An 18,499-nucleotide genomic window follows, 5' to 3' on the forward strand; every position below is an offset into this window, starting at 1 on the left:
CCCTATGATCCAGTAATTGCACTACTCAGTATTTATCCAAAGAATACAAAAGCACTAATTCAAAGGGATACATGCACCCCGATGTTTATAGCAGCATTATTTACAAAAGCCAAGATATGGAAGCAGCCCCAGTGTCCATCAATTGATGAATGGATAAAGAAGATGTGGTATACATATACAATGGAATATTATTCAGCCATAAAAAAGAATGAAATCCTCCCATTTCCAATGACATGGGTAGAGCTATAAAGTATAATGCTAAGGGAAATAAGTCTCAGAAAAAAACAAATACCATATGATTTCACTCATATGTGCAATTTAGGAAACAAACAAAAAAATAAGCAAAGGGGAAAAAAGAGAAAGAAAGGCAAACCAAGAAACAGACCCTTAACTATAGAGAATAAACTGATGGTTACGAGAAAGGGGCAGGGGGCAGAGTTGTTGGTGAAATAGGTGATGGGGATGAAGGAGTGCACTTGTCCTGATGAGCACAGGATGATGTATGGAAGTGTTGAATTGCTCTACTGTACACCTGAAACTAATAAAACACTGTTAACTAACTGAAATTAAAATAAATACTTAAAAACAGAAAAAAAAGTAATGTGTTGAGTTTAACATTAGAGTTCAGAAATTATGCAAGGTATCTGATAGAAATAAGATACCTGGGTCACAAGCACTATATAAGATTTAGTTTAGGAAAGTCAGTCTCCCAAGATTAACTGAACAAATGAGTTGGATGAGTGGTATCTAGAGAAACCCAAACTTTAGTAACACTGGAAAGGTGTGGGGAATCCAGTCAGGTAGGAGAGCTGGGTGATAGGATAGCAGAAATGGTACCAGGATATAATAGCTCTAGTATTTAACAGCATTTGCAGAGTTGACACAAATAAAGTAATAGTTTGGGACCATTCGGTATCCTTTATTACAATCATGCTCCATTTTATATTCTCTTCTCCTTGGCTTTTCTAAGAACTGTTTCAGAACTTTATATCTCTGGGGCCTATCCAATCAACTAGAGTAATCTTACAGTTCTTTCTTTTGTCAAAACTGACCTGAGCCTGTTTCTCAGGATTTCCTCGCCTCCTTCCTGAGGGCCTATTATACAATAAAGTACTAATTTCTGAATGTGTTAACATTTAGCCCCAGTACTGGGATGTCAGGCACTGTGGCAGTTTGTTTCCACATTAAGCTGGAATAGTGGCAGATGTGGAATAGTGGCAGCCATTTTCCATAAGCGTTTCCTCAGCGATCTCAGAAAATTCTGGTAACTAGAATCTCCTATCTAGGAAATGGTCTTGAGATGCTGTAAATAGTAATGAAAAGTATTTAATTTAATTAGGCAAACTGAATTTGGGTAAATGTTTAAAAGAGACAGCCAACTATCAATGTCAGAGAAGTTTCTATCAGTAACTTTTATGGACAGTATGAGAGAGGATAAAATGCCTAACAGGCGTAACACAGAGGCCTCTGTTACTCTGGCCTGCTATGGTTTTGGCCAGTCCTATCCGAGCTGATAATGCTGTGAGTTTTTTTAAACTCATTTTCTCTTTTGCCTAATTTCTTCGTTTAAACTCATATGACCTCCCCAACCACAGGAATATTTAAACATTCGGCTCACAGTGGTTTAATTTAATGGCTCAAATGATGTCACTAAAGACCTATTTTCTTTCTGCATAGCTGCACGTCATCTACATTCCACAGCCTCCCATCTGACATACCCAGTCCCGCTCCCCTGTCCTGGTAGCAGAGTGGCTGTCCCAGCGATGACCCCATGTACTCATACTATCCTCTGCCAGCAGAGAGCAAAAGTCATTTCTAGAAATCTACACACACACACACACACACACACACACACACACGCACACACACACACACACAAAAGTTTTTCTTTCCTGGAAGCTCCAGTAAACTATCTTCTGTAGTCTCACTGACTCTGAAAGTTTACCCTCATCCACTCCACTACTGTGGAGTTAACTGCATTCAAGCTACATGTTTGGGAAAGGGGAACATAAGGATTCTTGAAGGAAATCCAGGTTTCTATTGAGAAGGGGAAATGGCTGCTGAGTGGGTAAGAAAAAAATGATGACTACATCTTCCTTCATGTCATTGTTCGTATCTTTTCTCTAGAATCTGTGTTTATTATAACTTGTGATCTTGAGTCACAGTTTAGTCATTGATCCCTCTTTTTAAGTTTCTCTTTTTGTTTTGTAAATATCCTTTTAGATAAGAATTAAAGGTCATTTTTAAGAAATTCAAACCCACATATTTTTATTTTCTGTAAGTGGGCATGAAATTCATGAAGGAGGACACTGGTTAAACATAGTTGCCTCTCATAAATATTTTTGAATGGTATGTGGGAAACACAATTCCTTTGGTCAAAGGAAAGAGAAAAACAGTCCCAAAACTGTAGAAACATCTGTAGTTAATGTTCTAGGAAAATAGTGTCCATGTAGCCTTCAAGTTAGTGAAGGAATGTCCCCAGGCTCTAAACAGAAACTTAAGTCTTCTAGGATAAAGAAGTCAAGAACAGATGAACTAAGTGGGACCAAGCCAAGGAAAATCAGGACATAAAAATTAAGAATAGTGTGATACCTATATTGATTTTTCTTTCTGTGTGACTTTGGTTGCCTTACTTCCTCTATTGTCTTACTTCTGGTCCTTTTGTTTATACAGTTTTTATATCCATTAGTTTTATTCCCTGTTGGAACTGCTTCTTACATGCTTCTGTCTATGATCAAACCCTTTATTTCTTATTTTTCCAGTGGATGAAAAAATATTAAGATTTAGGGTAATTTTTCAGCCCTTCCAAGTTAACCATACCCAATTTTACCTTCTTTGTTTAAGAATGTTACCCAAATGTCACTGGGTCCCCCAATATTTTGAAACCAGATAAGATTGACTGGAACCCCCAATTCCATACCCTTTGGAAGTCCACAGCTTTCTGAAATAGGTAAACTTTTCTAGGGTATTATAGGCACCTCTGTCTGCTCTCTCTGTTCTTCATTGTGTTAATTCAGATGTGAGTTTATCCGCTTTCCAGTTTTCACACAAAAATCCTACTCAGAATAACATTAATGAACTCTTGGGCATGCTCAATAATGGACACATGATGGGCATTTAAACAATCTCAAATTGATTGTAAAGATGCATCCCTGTGCTTGAAATGCCCTTTCACCACCTCCCCCTGGTGTAATTTCACCCACTCTTCCCCTCTATATCCTTAGGCTCATTCTGCGCATGGGCATCTCTCCCCACCCCCACCCCATCCCCACAGCCACCCCTACCGTGTTTCCTCTGGCTCTCCCTTTTTCTCAAAAATGTAATTTCCTCCCATTTCGCCTCTTTATAACTATCTTTTCATGTAGGTTAAGTGTCTGTCACCCATGCCTTTAGGGCCCTATGTCCACTCCAGGTGTCTCAGTGTAATTTCTATGAGAAAATAAATGAGCATTTCCTGCCTAAGCTTATTTCTGATCCTAAATATTAAGATAATGAAAGTTTTGTCTTGTTATAATGATAATACCAACAAAAATAAAACCAATAATAGTGACCGTTCCTATCTATTAGGTTCTTATTAGGTACCCAGCCCTGTGCTAATGGTCTTGTATGCATTATTATTTCCAAGAAACCTTTAAAGCATAAATGTTTGGGTCTATTTTACAAGAAAACTGAGATTTATAGATACAAGCTTAGATCTTACTTAACCATCATGCTAAACAATGTAGACATATTTTCCTAGTTTTATTGTTTGTTATTATTCTACAGGGACTTTAACTTTCTTTCATGTTGCCCTGAAAATCAAATGGAAAGTTATTTCTAAATCCATATTGTTAAATAGGTGATGATTATTTTTAAAAATAATCTTTATGTAGTCTTATACTCATGCTCAAATTGAGTAATCCTTTTGCGATGTGTATCAACAACTGTCCCAGAAAATGAGGTTTCCACTTTTTTTATTTGTGAATACATACATATTTACCATAAACATCATTATCTTTATCCTTAATTTGCTAAATTTGAAGCCTAGTGTTAGAGTCATTTATTTTTTAGATGCTCTTCAAACTGATATGGTAAACTATGAACAACCCCCAAATCGGCTTATTGTCAAACATCTAGATGCCAGGAAGTAAAACAATGCATTCATAAAATGAGGATATTTCTTATGTGTTAAATTAGAGAGCACCAAAAATACTGCATTAATTTGTTGATATTGCCCCAACACTTAGTAGTCAATATACTCAAAATAATAACAGCAAAAACAAAGAACAAGAAACAAAACCCAAAGAAAAGTGCTTCAGTTTTGCTACTAGATTATTTTATGGATGGAAGGTTTGGCTATCTTTCAGAGAAGCTTTTCTGATCAACACCAATGATAAGGAGAGTAATTATAGGCATCCCCTCTCCCTGTCCATTAAGAAATTCTGAAAGCACTTGTGAGTCAAGAGTAATAATACCCAATGGTGGTTTCTGAAACGCATTTTCAAGATTCATTCATTTTGTGCAGTTCTGTACAGGGAACATTTGCATAGGCTTAGATTGAACTTGAATTCAAACTTCCAACCCTCTAGAGTGAATGGCCTCTAGTAATGAACAGGTGGGAAAAAAAGAAAGACTATGTATCCAACAAGTGATAGTTTTAGCATGACTTACAGGCATTCATATATCAGGCTGTGAAACCATCTGAGATCTCACCTGGCCTGGCTGGAACCTGGAGGTGAGCAAATGCCAACAGGCTTCTCTCTCTGGTCTCTGGAATCACCATCCTAATTCAATCGGCTGGGGCTTCCGCCTTCATACAGTCTTTATCGTCAAGATACTCCATACTGCTTGCCCAGTGGATCACCCATTTACTGCTGACCTCCTATGCTATCTTTTCCTCTGTGTCTTTCTGAAAGTGCTTTGTAAAACACAAAGATAAATTCCTCCACATCCTCATGCTCCTCATAAAAAATTATTCCTTCTTCATGTCTCACCTAAAATTGTTGTCCTGAGAACATTATGGACCTAACCATAATGGCTGCCCCTCTGAAATCTTAAAACCCTCATACTTGTTTATTAGCATTTCATTCTTGCATCTCTCCTTTTTTGCTGCATCTATCAACTTTCCCTATTCCATTTCTTTCCCTGTCCAGCCGAGAAAACATTGTGTATCGTTTCACCTGTTCTCTTGCCAGCACCCTCACTACCACCATTAATTTCAAATATTTACCTTTCAACCTATTCCAATGAAAAGATTTCACTCATTTGCCCTTGTGTTCACAAGCATGCTAACCATATTCTCCCTGAGTTTATAGTGTTCACCCTGAAAAATCCAATGGTTTTCTATTCATATGCCAAATTCCCGCTTAATGCAGGTGAGATGTTCTCACTCAGGCTTGAAGCAGTACTTGCAGTTTCAATTCCTGAGTGAATCTGGCCTTTTCTTATAATTTGGGGTTTCTAGTATATGAAGGCTCAAATCAAGAGTCTCCCCCAATATTGGGTATTTTCTATTAAAGAATTTTGGTGGGTCTTAGAAAAGTCTCCTCTCTACCCTTTGTAATAATTTTCATTAGCTTTCTTTCATGCCATAATGCACTTCCAAAGAAATGCCAAACTTGAAGACACACTATAAGCACATTTTATCTACTAATTCATTTATGTCATAGGCATTGTATTAGGGTTCTGTACAGAAACAGAACTAGTAGGAGATAGATAGATAGATGATAGATAGATAGATAGATAGATAGATAGATGATGGATAGATAGATATAGATAAATACGATACATAGATAAATAGATAAAGAGGAAACTTATTATAAGAATTGGCTTGCATGATTTTAGAGACCAAGAAGTCCCTGTCTGCAAGCTGAAGAACCAAGAAATCTGGTATAATTCAGTCCAAATCTGAATTTTCACTCCACGGGAGCCAATGGTATAAACTCCCAGTCTGAGGCCTAAGAACCAGGGGACCACTGGTGTAAGTCCCTGAGTTGAAAAGCCACAGAAGCAAGAGCTCCCGTGTCTGAAGGCAGGATGTCTTAGCTCAAGAAAAGTGAGAGAACATTTGCCCTTCCTCTACCTTTTTGTTTAATCTGTTCAGCCCTCAGGGAATTGATTGATGCCCACCCACATTGGTGAAGGCAATCTTCCTTCCTTAGACTAACAATTCAAATATTAAAGGTTTCTGGAGAAAGTCCTCACAGACACACTCAGAAATACAGTTTTCCCAGCTATCTGGGCATCCCTTAGCCCAGTCAAGTTGACATATACAAATCATCATAGGCATCAAGATGAAAACAAAGGACTAGGATTTCTGTGCTCTTCCCTGAATAACCGTATAGCTCCTGTGGGTTATACAGTTTGAGTTTTTCACCCAGAGTGCTGAATTATTCATCCATTTTTGCATTCATTCATTCATTCATTCAATAATTGCATATTAGGTGCCAACCATAATGAATCAGGCATAGTGCCTCTAGGAGCTTTCAGAGTTTGAGTGCTAAGAGCTGTAGCAGAAGTACAGATAAAGAGCACTCAGGTGTCAGAGGAGAGAGTGATCACTTCCAAATTAGGGATGGAAACGAGGCTTCATATAGGAATTTAGCATCAGGACTCAGTTTGAGAAACAAGTTTAGGATGGGTGTCATGGGTGAATGGAAAGATGTTAGAACACAGTGGAAAGCAAAAGGCACAGAGGAAGGAAGTTACGAAAGGAGGACTCATCACTGTGAGCAGGCAGAATTGGGTAAAGCCAAGTGTAAGTGAGATATTATAGGTCACAATGATTCTGAGAACTCAGTGCAAGTAGGTTGAAATTTACCACAAGATAACATTCTTCATCTCTCCACTTTTGACAGCTGTCGTCAAATAAACTGTTCTCCAGTTCCTGTGGCCAGGAGTGCAATCTTGACTCTGGCACCAGAAGGTCTATTTCCCGCCAATCCTCCTATCTTTTGCATTTGGTTCTTTTCTTTGAATGCTTCTTATCCCTGGAGGAAATAATGATAACATCTATAGCCAGGCAGAAACTCCTCCATTATGTTTTTGTATTACCAAAGTTAAATATGCTTATAGAGGTAGAACAGTGCCATGTAAATCTTTGTTTTTTCCTAAATATGAACCATTCCTAGAAGTATTTTTCTCAAATAGCTTTATGCCCAATTCCTTGTTGATTTCTCTTCTTTCCTCCTTATTTAGAATGTTGATCCATCTTTTCCTTTCTTTCCCCTTCCTCCTTGTTCTCCTTCATTTGTTCCCCACCCGTGTGGATCAAACTCTTATATGAATATTCTAATGAGTCGAATAGGTCAAGCTTTTTCTCTGAAGGTCTTTTCACTGAAAAACAAACATATCAAAAAAGAACATGTTTGTTGACTCTTGTAGAGACCGGATTCTTTCAAAGGATATTGTGGGGCACCCTCATTTCCTCTTGTTGTGTCTACTCTGGTTCACTGGGATGACTGGCATTCACAATGTGTGGGCCTGAGATGGTTGAGAGGAAATGTGTTGCATGCAAATGGAATTTACAGTGTGTGTGGCACCCTGGATCAGTTCCCTTCCTTCAACTGAAGTGTCTTTACGTAGCTCAAATTAATGCTTTAGTCACAGGCTTAAACAGAAAACAACAGAGTTTCCATTGAGGACTTCTTAGTTCACTTGTCTACCTTCTTGACAAAGTCCTTCAGTTCTTTCATTTCCAAAATAAAAAAAAAAAAAAATTAAATATTTAAAAAAATTTAAAAACCTGGTTTCCTTGAGAAAAGATTAAATGAGTCTGAAGAAGCTGAGGACATTAGTTGTTTGGGCTGTGTGTTCCTATAAGTTTATGAAAGAACATCTAGATAATAGGTCAGTCAGATCATTTGTTAAGTGAATTCTTTCTGATACTTTCAAATTCAGAGATTGATTTAAATAAATGATTTGACCTCAGTAGCCTCTCTCATTTGAAAAGGTCACCACTTTACAGAGACTTTTAATTCTTTACCATCAATAAATCATACTAATATGCAAGAACAGTAGAGAATGTTAAACAACAAAGAAGGCATAAACCTTCAAATGCAAAATGGAAAGACTAACAGAAGAAAAGTAGTAACAATACAAAAGATGAACCTGCAAGGATTTTCATTTGCCTCGCTGTTCCCAGGTACTGTGGTGAATGTAAGATTGGCAACAATGAACAATACATAAAATTAAATAGCTTCATATACCTAAGATCAGAAAATAGGAATAAACTATCCAGAACACCCAGTGGGTCAGTAGCAAAATCTGTTTCTCCTAGGTTCTGTTACATCCTATTGCCCAATCCATGTTTCAACACTATCATATATGCTCATTTAAAACTTGGCACATAAAAGGGGCTCAGTAAAATTGTATTGGATGTTGCTAGTAAGTGAATTAAGACTATATATCTATCATTGGAATTTCATAAAGAGCACCTAGGTCTCTCATTTCCCGAGTTCCTCATTTCTGTTGATCTTTTTTTCTACCTTATCCTAGAATTTGTTAATAGCAATCACTGCACCAACTCCAAATCTCAATTTTGAAAATAACTCAAATTCACACTGGCCATTCTCTGACTACCACCTCCGTCCTTCTACAACCACTTTAATGACCCTTATTGCAATAATTCTTTGACACCATTAAGCCTGCCTACCTGCTTATTGCCTGCCACTTTGTCGGTATCAGTTTTCTCCTTCATTTGCTCACATCTGTGCCTAGTTTAGATCTTATACTAGAACACTGCAATCACTTCCTTTCATGTGTTCTCACCTCCCCTGCTCACTTTTCCTCCTGGTAAAACTTTGTTCCTGCTTGCAATTCTCAGTCTGCTCCATTCCTTTGAATAGCTGAATGTGGCAAGAATAAAGACTGCCACCAATGCTGCCAAGTTTCACGGTAATTTTATGAGCACACAACTTAAATGGGCCTTCAGCACTGCCCAGAAATCTTACTGCATATCCCTGGTCCATTCGCTCTCACTCTCCAAGACAACCATGTCATACCTTCTCCCAAACCTACTGCCTCTCACTTGCACCTCACATCTTGCCTCAAAAAATAGAAATAATGACAAGAGAACTTAGGTACCTTACAAATCTCCCAAGCTTGTGTCTGAATCCACTCAATCTAGCCTGTTTAAATGGATAAGTTGGCCCTGCTCTCCCCTAAGGTCAACCTTTCCTTTTCTCTGTTGGTCCTTTTTTCTTTACTGTGAACACCTTTATAGAATATAAAGTATGTACAGAAGAATGCACAATTCATAAGTTTATAGCTCAGTAAGTTTTAGAAAGTGTGGTGGTGGATACTCATGTTTCTACCACCTAGATCAAGATATAAAAGGTCCTATTATTACAGAAGCCTCTTTTGCGTCCCTGCCCTTTTATTATCTCCATAAAAATACCCACAACCCTGACCTCTATCAACACAGATTTGTTTTGATTGTTTTTGAGCTTTAAGTAAATAAAATTATACAGTATAAAGCTTTTTATGCTGGTCTTTTTTAAAAATTCAACATTATATCTGTTGATATATATATGTATATATGTGTATATATATATATACATATATACATATATATATATATATATATATATATATATATATATATATATATATATCTGGAGATTCATCCACATTTGTAGAGCAAGGATTCTTTTTTCATTGTTTATATCATACAATATAAATATATTACAACTTATTAATTCTACTGTTGAGGGACATTTAGGTTATTTCTAGCTTGGAGCCATTATAAATAATGCTGCTCTAAATATTTGACACATATCTCTTGGTGTACATTTGAAAGAATTTCTATTGTGCACATACCTAGGAGTGGGATTGCTCATTCATGGATTCTGTAAATGTTCTGCCAAACAGTTTTACAGAGTGGATGTACCAATTTATATTCCTACTAACAGTGTATGAGAGTTCCAATTGTCTACATTCTCTTAACACTTGGTATTGTCAGTCTTTTTCATTTTTGCCATGCTGGTCAGACTATAGTGTTGTATCATAATATTTTTAGCTTGCATTTTCTTGATGACCAGTGAGTGAGGTTATGTATTCATATGCATACTGGCCATTTGGAATTTAGATATTCTCTTTCCTGAAGTGTCTGAGTGACTATATATACATGATTTTTGTTGTTTTGTTTTTTAACTGAAATTTTTATTGAGATTTTGTAGATTCACATGCAGTTGTAAGAAATCATATAGAGAGACATCCCTTGTACAATTGCCTCAATGTCCCCCAATGGTAATATTTTACAAAACTATAGTGTAATATCACAAGCAAGATATTGACATTGATATAATCTACAAATTTCATTCAAATGTCCCCAGCTTTACTTATACTCATTTGTGTGTGTGTATTTACTATACAATTTTTACCTATATAACTTTTTTAGCTACCACCACAGTTAAGATATTGAACAGTTTCAGTATCACAAGAATCCTTCTGTTCCACTTTTATACCTATAAATGCCTCCCTATTAGTCCCCTACCCCCATGTCTAATCCTTGGCAACCACTAATTTGTTCTCCACTTCTAAAATTTTATCATATAAAAAATGTTATATACATGGAATCACACTATATAATCTTTTAGAATTCTTTTTTCTTGCTCACCATAATTCCCTGGAGATTCATGTAAGTTATTATGTGTATTAATAGTTCATTCAGACTCATTTTTAAAAATTCAGTGTTCAGTCTTCTTACTGACTGTGGATCTTTTTAAACAATATACATTCTATGTATAAGCTTTGTCAGATATACGTACTGTAAATATCTTTTCTTTGTTTTCTGATAATTGGCAGTTCTTAGTTTTAATGAAGCCCAGCTATCAATATTTTCTTTTATTATTAGTTATTTTTCAGTCATGTTTAAGAAATCATTGCTATTCTCAATTTCAAGAAGCTTTCTCCTCTTTCCTTTAGAAAACTATATTAAAATACCTTTCATATTTATAGCTATGATCTGTCTCTAATATTGTACACTATGAGGTATTGTATAGTATGAGGCAAGGATCTGGGATCATTTTTCCTATAGAGAGATACCCAGCTTATCCAGTATCATTTATTAGAAAGATCATTCTTGCCTACATTGAATTATGGTGACACTCTTTCTCTCCTTGCAACAATACCACAATATCTTAATTGCCATGACTTTTTAGTAAATCTTGGTGTCTAGTAGTATGCATCCTTCAACTTTTTTTTTTCCCCCAAACTTTTCTTGGATATTCTGGGTCTCTTGCCTTTCCATATAAATTTTAAAGTGAATTTGTTGACTTCTACCAGGAAATGTGCTTGGATTTCAACTGGAATTACATTGAATTTATCTTTTTTTTTTTTTTAAGATTTTATTTTTTTTGTTTATTTGACAGAGAGAGACAGTGAGAGAGGGAACACAAGCAGGCAGAGTGGGAGAGGGAGAAGCAGGCTCCCCGCTGAGCAGAGAGCCCGATGCGGGGCTACATTGAATTTATCGATTCTTTTCAGGAGAATTAACATTTTAACAATATCGAGTCTTCTAATCCATGTATGTGATATATCTCCTCATTTATTTAGGTCTTATTTAATTCCTGTCATCAATGCTTTCTAATTTTCAGTATAGAAGTTTTCATGCCTTTTCTCAAAGTTATTTCTAGGTGTTTTATTTTTTGGTGCCATCAATATAGTATTATTTTAAATTTCATTTTTAATTGTCAGCTGTTGATATATAGAACTAGTTTTTTATTAACTTTATATCCAGCAACCTTGCTAAACTCCCTTATTAATTCTAATAATTGTTTTTTAAATAAATCAGTCAATCAATAAATAAAGCAAATATTTTTTTAAAAAAATTGAGAGGGTGGAAGGAATTCATGATGCCTATATAGAGTTGTTTGAAGTTCAAATTTTAGACACAGTTTCTCAATCAGCTACATTTCCATAGTATTATATCTTATTTTTATTACTACCACAGATCTGTGCTGCACAAGCTCGAACCTAGCAGGCTTTGGATTTTTCCAATACATTCATGAAAATTCCTTTCTCTGCAAAACTGAAGGCCTCCTTAGCCTGTGATTATATGGGAATGACTACTTCTCCCTGTTGCACTGAGGGTGAGATTTCATAAATTTCCAAGCTGAGAGCAACTTCCAAGACTCTTCCTTGTTACTCTCCTTGCTATGTGTTGCCAAAAAATGGTGCCACCCCAGAACACAATGTTGACATTGTATATTTTTTGTTTAATAATTTAATGCACACCTCTCTGTGGATTGTGTTTAGTACTATTCTAGGGAATTGGGTGAATATTATAGATTACATACTCCTAAGAATTCTGGGCTTCAATTTTTATCAAGCCATCTACTGGCCATCTTTCCTCCTTTAGTGTTTTTACTCCTAGTAAGTGAAGTATATGCTACTATCTGTATTCACCTCCACCTACTCTTCAGGGATAATTATTTCATTTCTCACAACTGTCTACTTTGTTATTTCTGTTAGTACCCACTTTATAAATTAGTACTAGCACAAAACACCATGAAAGCATTCATTACTATTTTCTGGATGAGGATCCACTTCATTCTCCAACATTTTATTGGCAGAAGTAGAAAGACTATAGGAAGAATGTATAGTGGGGGCCCATATAGGAGTCTAGCCTAGTGGACACTTTCCTTTCAAGGAGAATCTCTCCAGCTTTCCTCCTCTCTGTGGATGGTCTGTCATTCATTGTGTGGCATGGAGACTTAGAGACCTTCTTAGAATTTCATTCCAGGCAGCAATTACTGCTTAGTCAAAGCAAGCATGTGAAATGATACCGATTCGCCATCCTGGGTCCAGGTATTACTCCCCAGCTCTAAAATGACAGAATTTTACAAATCTACACACCACAAAGTATCTCTATCTGAGGTAACACCATGCCTCTCTCTCAGCCACTCACCCAACCCAGGCTGTTCCCTTAAATTTCCTTTGTTAGAAGAAACTTTACAGTGGATGGCCTTGAAAGTAATTCACACTGCATTCTGTTGGCATCATCTTCCATGATGCTGCTTTTTTCTGCTCAACTTCCTTTCTGAGGTGCATTTTTGCAACTTTCCTGTATCCTTATTGACTTTCCAGGTTTGCTAGTACCTGGACAACTCCCCTTTCTGGAATTTGTTAAGCAGCTTGAAGAATTTTATAGCAAGGACTAGAAGCACCAATTTAAAATCTAAGCAGTATAGTGACAACTCCAAATGAGCAAGTTTGATAAATTATTTGAGGAAATTTCAAAAATTCAAATGTAGGAAATTCCTTGCTACTCCCTTGCTCTACAAATTATTAAATGAAAATTTCCTCACAGGAAATATATAAAACATATTTGTTTTGCTTTGGTGGGGGAAGAGAAAGTAAATCCAGAACTAAAAATGTGGAGTTTTGTTTCCTCTGAAATAATCAATGATTCCACAGTAACAGAAACAGTTTGTCCTGACTTAAATAGGCAAAAACACAATTCCTCTCCAATTTCACCATTTTTTTTCTGTCTTTGTGTAACTATCTTGGTGATGCAGCGTCTAGACTTCTTGGAACAAGTGATGGAGTCTGGAATTTATTCTGTGGGTTTGAAAATGGCTATTCAGGTCTCCTTCGAACTTACATGTGAAAATCCAGTGCTTTTAGAATATGTAAAAATAATCAAGCTGTTTACCAAAACCATAAAATTTCTCCATTCATGCCTAAACCTTGGGTTGCTACCAACAAGGAAATATCGTATGGACGTACTCCTTTTATCCACATCATCTCACTGCAGTGTGGTTCTCATCAGCCATTGTATCAAAAAAATGCAAAATAATTTGCACTCATGAAAGAATGGTGGCAGATATATTCTAGTCTTTGAAACATACCAATAAAAGAAATTAGCTTAAAGGATATACATCCATTCTTGATATGGTTTTAATAAGTAATCCACCAGAATTTATCAAGCCGAAAGGGCAGATTTCTTATATCGCAGGGCATTCTCTTAGTCTTTTGTCATTTGTTAGCTGGATAAAATAAGTCTCTGAGGCATCCAGATCTAAACAGTGTTTGTGCAGCCTGGATTATTAAGTCTGACTGTAGTTTATCTGTGCTCTTAAGGAAATCAAACTGTGCTTGCCGAGAAAGTTCAGAGTTATTTGTCACCAATTACCTAAAGCTGGGAGTTGATCTTACACATAGCTGGAGCCATTTCCTGTAAGCATTTGCTCCGAGTTTTACAAAGCTGTCACTTCTGGAGGCTTCACCCTAGAATATATGTGTCTACTACTGCAGAGTTTTATTGCAAAAGTTTATCCAGAAATAATCTTATGGGGCATAAAGCTCCACAGTATTGACTTGTTTAAAATAAGCCTATTCCTAATTTTCAATGTTCTCAAACTCTGTCTATTATCTTTTCTGTGAGGGGGGAAAAAAAAAGATTTTTTTTTTTTCATTAAAAGATACAGCACACTAAACTGAGCTGATGTCATTAATACTATAAAATCTCTCTTGGTTCTGTTCAGAGGAGTAGCAGAAGAGTAAGTTAAATTGTAAAACAAGCATATAGGGTAGTCTTCCTGGAAGAAACTTAGGTATTGTGAGTACGAAGTAAAATTTAAGAAATGCATGGAAATGAAATGGCAATAAAAATATTATCCAAAGCATATCATTCCATGTTTCTTAATTGGATCTCCAGTTTTTCCAGCCCATTAACAACAACAACAACAACAAACCATCTTGATATCTATATTAGATGGAAACAATCTAAAGGAAAGTCTTAAGACCTTATTTACTTAATTTCAAAGATAAAGAAATAGACTGAAAAATGTCCTCAGTCATGGGTCAGAAGAACAGAAGTTTATTCCTATTACACGGGATCTTATCTCAATCTGTAAAATGGGTGAGCCGTCCTTCCTAGCTCACACCATTGTTCTAAAGAGGAGTATGAATTTGTGCCATAAGCAGTTCAGTCTGGGCCATGTTTACAACTTCACTGAATGTCTTGGAAGTTGTGAAAATATACTGATTCAGTTCTACTGGACAAAACACAGATGAGGGTTCGAATTAAGTCAGAGTTATTTGAAGAAGATTAGCTAAGAATCACATAAAATGCTTTTCATTAACTACACTGTCTGAGAACTCTAGTTTGGCAAGGGAGGTTGGTGAACTAGTGAACTAGAGAACTAGTGAGTGTTGCTCTGAGTGACCCAGGCCATGCCCCTACTTATAACTCATAGAAATGGCTCCTGAGGGATGCAGACAGATCAAAGTAGTGTCCTATAGGTAAGTACCAGTGGTATCATATTCTCAGGCAAAAGATACACTCTCACTTATTAGACCCAGTTGCAAAGTTTGGAATTACTAACTTTGGAATAGAAAATACTCAAATCAATGTATTCTTTTACTAGTATATTATAAGCCTTGGAAAACCATGACCAGAAAGTAGAACATGTGCCCCAATAGAATCAGCTCTGGGCTTACATAAATTCATAGTTGGCAAAAATATATTCCCCCTTGCTAAAAATCTACTAAGGCTTTCAAGATTCAATTAGAGAAGCATTTTCCAAAGTATGTTCCTTAGAGCACTAGTTCTTTTTTTTAAATTAACATATAATGTATTATTTGTTTCAGGGGTACCAGTCTGTGATTCATCAGTCTCACACAACACCCAGTGCTCACAACAACACATACCCTCCCCAGTGTCCATCACCCAGCCGCCCCATCCCCCGACCCGCCTCCCCTCCAGCAACTAGTTCTAAGCAAAATTAGTAGATGCTACCGGAAGGAAGGAAGGAAGGAAGAAAGAAGGAGGGAGGGAAGGAAGGAAGGAGGGAAAGAAGGAATGGTGTCTTAATCATCTTTTTTTTTTTTTTTGAAGATTTTATTTATTTATTTGACAGAGACACAGCGAGAGAGGGAACACAAGCAGGGGGAGTGGGAGAGGGAGAAGCAGGCTTCCCGCGGAGCAGGGAGCCAGATGCGGGACTCGATCCCAGGACCCTGGGATCATGACCTGAGCCGAAGGCAGATGCTTAACGACTGAGCCACCCAGGCGCCCCTTAATCATCTTCAAATAGGCTGCTATAAAACTTGACTTCTCAGTTTTTATTGTATGTCAATATCACAAAAGAAGATACATTCGGCAGCATTTGCCAGAATGCACTAGAACACAGCTCTTTTCTCAGCTGAGCTACCATTCAAAAATAAACATTATAGAAAATGCTCAAAGGATTTTAATAACCTATATAATATAAGCAAAACACCTATCTGAACTGTTATCCCTAAAATACTTCCTAGAGCAGTTTTGTTAGCAAGGCAGACACCTGCCGTAGAGCTCTAGATGTGGAATATATTTGCTGAAAGGTGACTCCCGAGTTCTATACTTATTTGAAAAATTGATAGCAATCACATACCTGAGTACTTATGTCTGCTTTAAGACACAAGGACAATAATGAGCAGAGTTGGCTAAAGTATATGTTTAAAGGTTATACAAATAAACTACGGGGGTGATGAAATTACTATCTACAGTGAGCTCAGAATTATTAACAGCTAAGGGCATGCAAGATTTGTAACTGGAAATGGAAGGCTTTCTTCTTGCAACTTTTTCTTCAGCCATTGAACAATTATTTATTGAGTATCAGGCATGGCATGGTGTGTTGGAAGATACAGAGACATGAAGAGTTTGGCCCGTGCCTTTAAGGAGACGACAGTCTGGACAATTTCCATAGAAAATTGATGGCTGCTATGAGAACACAGGAGATAATACATAGAAATCTGGTGATTTTTAAGTGTAAACCGAAATTAGTAATATCTCTAGGCCATTCAAATAGTTGCTCTTGGTCCAAGTGACAAGTTTTTTTTGTTTCGTTTTGTTTTGTTTAATATAGATTGGAATTGAACTTAGTTGTCATTAGTGTTACCCAGTTATTAGTTGCTACATGTGGATTATAGACAACAGTTTGGTTTGTTTGATTTAGGGTTGTTTCATTAAGCCTGTCTCTATTTTTAGCAAGTGGATACAGTAAGACAGTTTTTAGTTTAGGATGGAAATACATTTATTCCAGAGTTGCTTAATTGCTATCATTCTCCATGAATACCGACCAACAACACCAACAACTGAATAACTGATGAGCTCATCTCCATTCAGATATTCCCCTTGATTCAGAACCATTACGTCGCTTGCACACTGAAAGGACCAGGATACACAAAACATAGTAATTTAAGTTTTGCATACTGAGGCTTGGCATTTATATTTGAACTCAGCAAATTTAGAAGAATAAAGTAGCAGAGGCTTGCAGTTTTCCATCAAAATCATGTCTCTAACCTTCGTGAATGGAGAAAACTTGTCTTCAGTAGATGATGCTGGTTCTGACGTTTTGTAATGTAGGTCAAGTTTAGAAGCTCAGGAATACAGCTGATTCCATAGAAAATTCTATTTTCAAAGAGTAGAATGTTGAATTTGCAGGGAGGATAGGCATTAGACATGGGAATATGGAATTTGGCTTATGTGGGTGAGCAAGTAATTTTCCTGGGGCTCCCTTTCTGCAATGCAAAACTGCAGGTTATTATTCCCAACGCATGGTTTACTGAAAACTACAACTTAGTGAAAAATGGTTTGACGGTTTCATTGTCCATCCAGATGAAGAACATTTGGAGAATTAAAGGAGTTGAAAAGAAAAATACTGCCAGTGACATGAGCATGGAAAGGGGGGAAGGGCACAAAGGAGACTTTGTCATTATCTGTAATACTATTTCTTTTGCACCTAAAAAAGTGGTAGGAAAATGACAAAATGAGAACATGCGCCAATTCTGAATACTGCTACATGCGCATCGCTTGCATTATTCCTCTATTTTTCTTTTTCTTTTTTTTTTAGTTAGAAAAGAAATGATCGCTAACAATCTGATGATTCATTCATTCAACAAATGATTCGTTGAGAGCCTACTGTGTGATAGGTGCTAGCAATAAAATGAGAAGGAAAAAAAGACAGACATCCTCCCTGCCCTTATGGAATGTATGTTTAGACATGAAACTGCCATGTTGGGATCTAAGATAGAACGGCTACAAAGACAAAGTGAGGGAAGGGGGACGATACCGCACCAATACTGTGGAGGTGGGCTGCTGCTCATGCTGAATCAGTAAGCCAAGCTCGTTCTCTGCTGATAGGAACTGCCCCATTGTTGGTGGAAATAGAGCGTAATAATGCACTGGCTGTGGGCTACACATCTAAAGCAGTTTCATGTGATACCTACTTTTCTCGCTGATTGCAATCTCAAGTTCACCTGCATTTTTCTTTGGTTCTCTCTAGTATATGACTGCTGCCGCGCCTATGCAAGGGACCTACCTTCCCCAGTACACGCCTGTGCCTCCGACAGCTGTTTCTATTGAAGTAAGTCTGTCCCTGTCTTATAGAAAGAGGTAGGGATGACAAATCTCAGCCGCATGTACCGTGGGCCCCCATAACCCAAGCAATCTCTATGTGTGGTTTTGCGCCGCTCTAAAATTTGACATTGCAAGTTCACTGTATGAAGGTGCACCAACATGCCTACGTTGTGC

General features: G+C 37.0%; 1 protein-coding gene across 18 annotated transcripts in view; it reads left to right on the top strand.

Annotated features, from left to right (window-relative positions):
• RBMS3 (RNA binding motif single stranded interacting protein 3) overlaps positions 1 to 18,499 on the top strand; it is a 1,332,425-nt gene that overhangs the window by 1,296,853 nt on the left and 17,073 nt on the right. For all 18 annotated transcript variants that reach the window (XM_078072625.1, XM_078072633.1, XM_078072638.1 and 15 more), the window contains one exon: positions 18,252 to 18,332. In XM_078072625.1, coding sequence (XP_077928751.1) covers positions 18,252 to 18,332 — 81 coding nt within the window. The remainder of the gene's footprint in view (positions 1 to 18,251; positions 18,333 to 18,499) is intronic.

Source organism: Halichoerus grypus, chromosome 1 (genome assembly GCF_964656455.1).
Source record: "Halichoerus grypus chromosome 1, mHalGry1.hap1.1, whole genome shotgun sequence".
NCBI lineage: Eukaryota > Metazoa > Chordata > Mammalia > Carnivora > Phocidae > Halichoerus > Halichoerus grypus.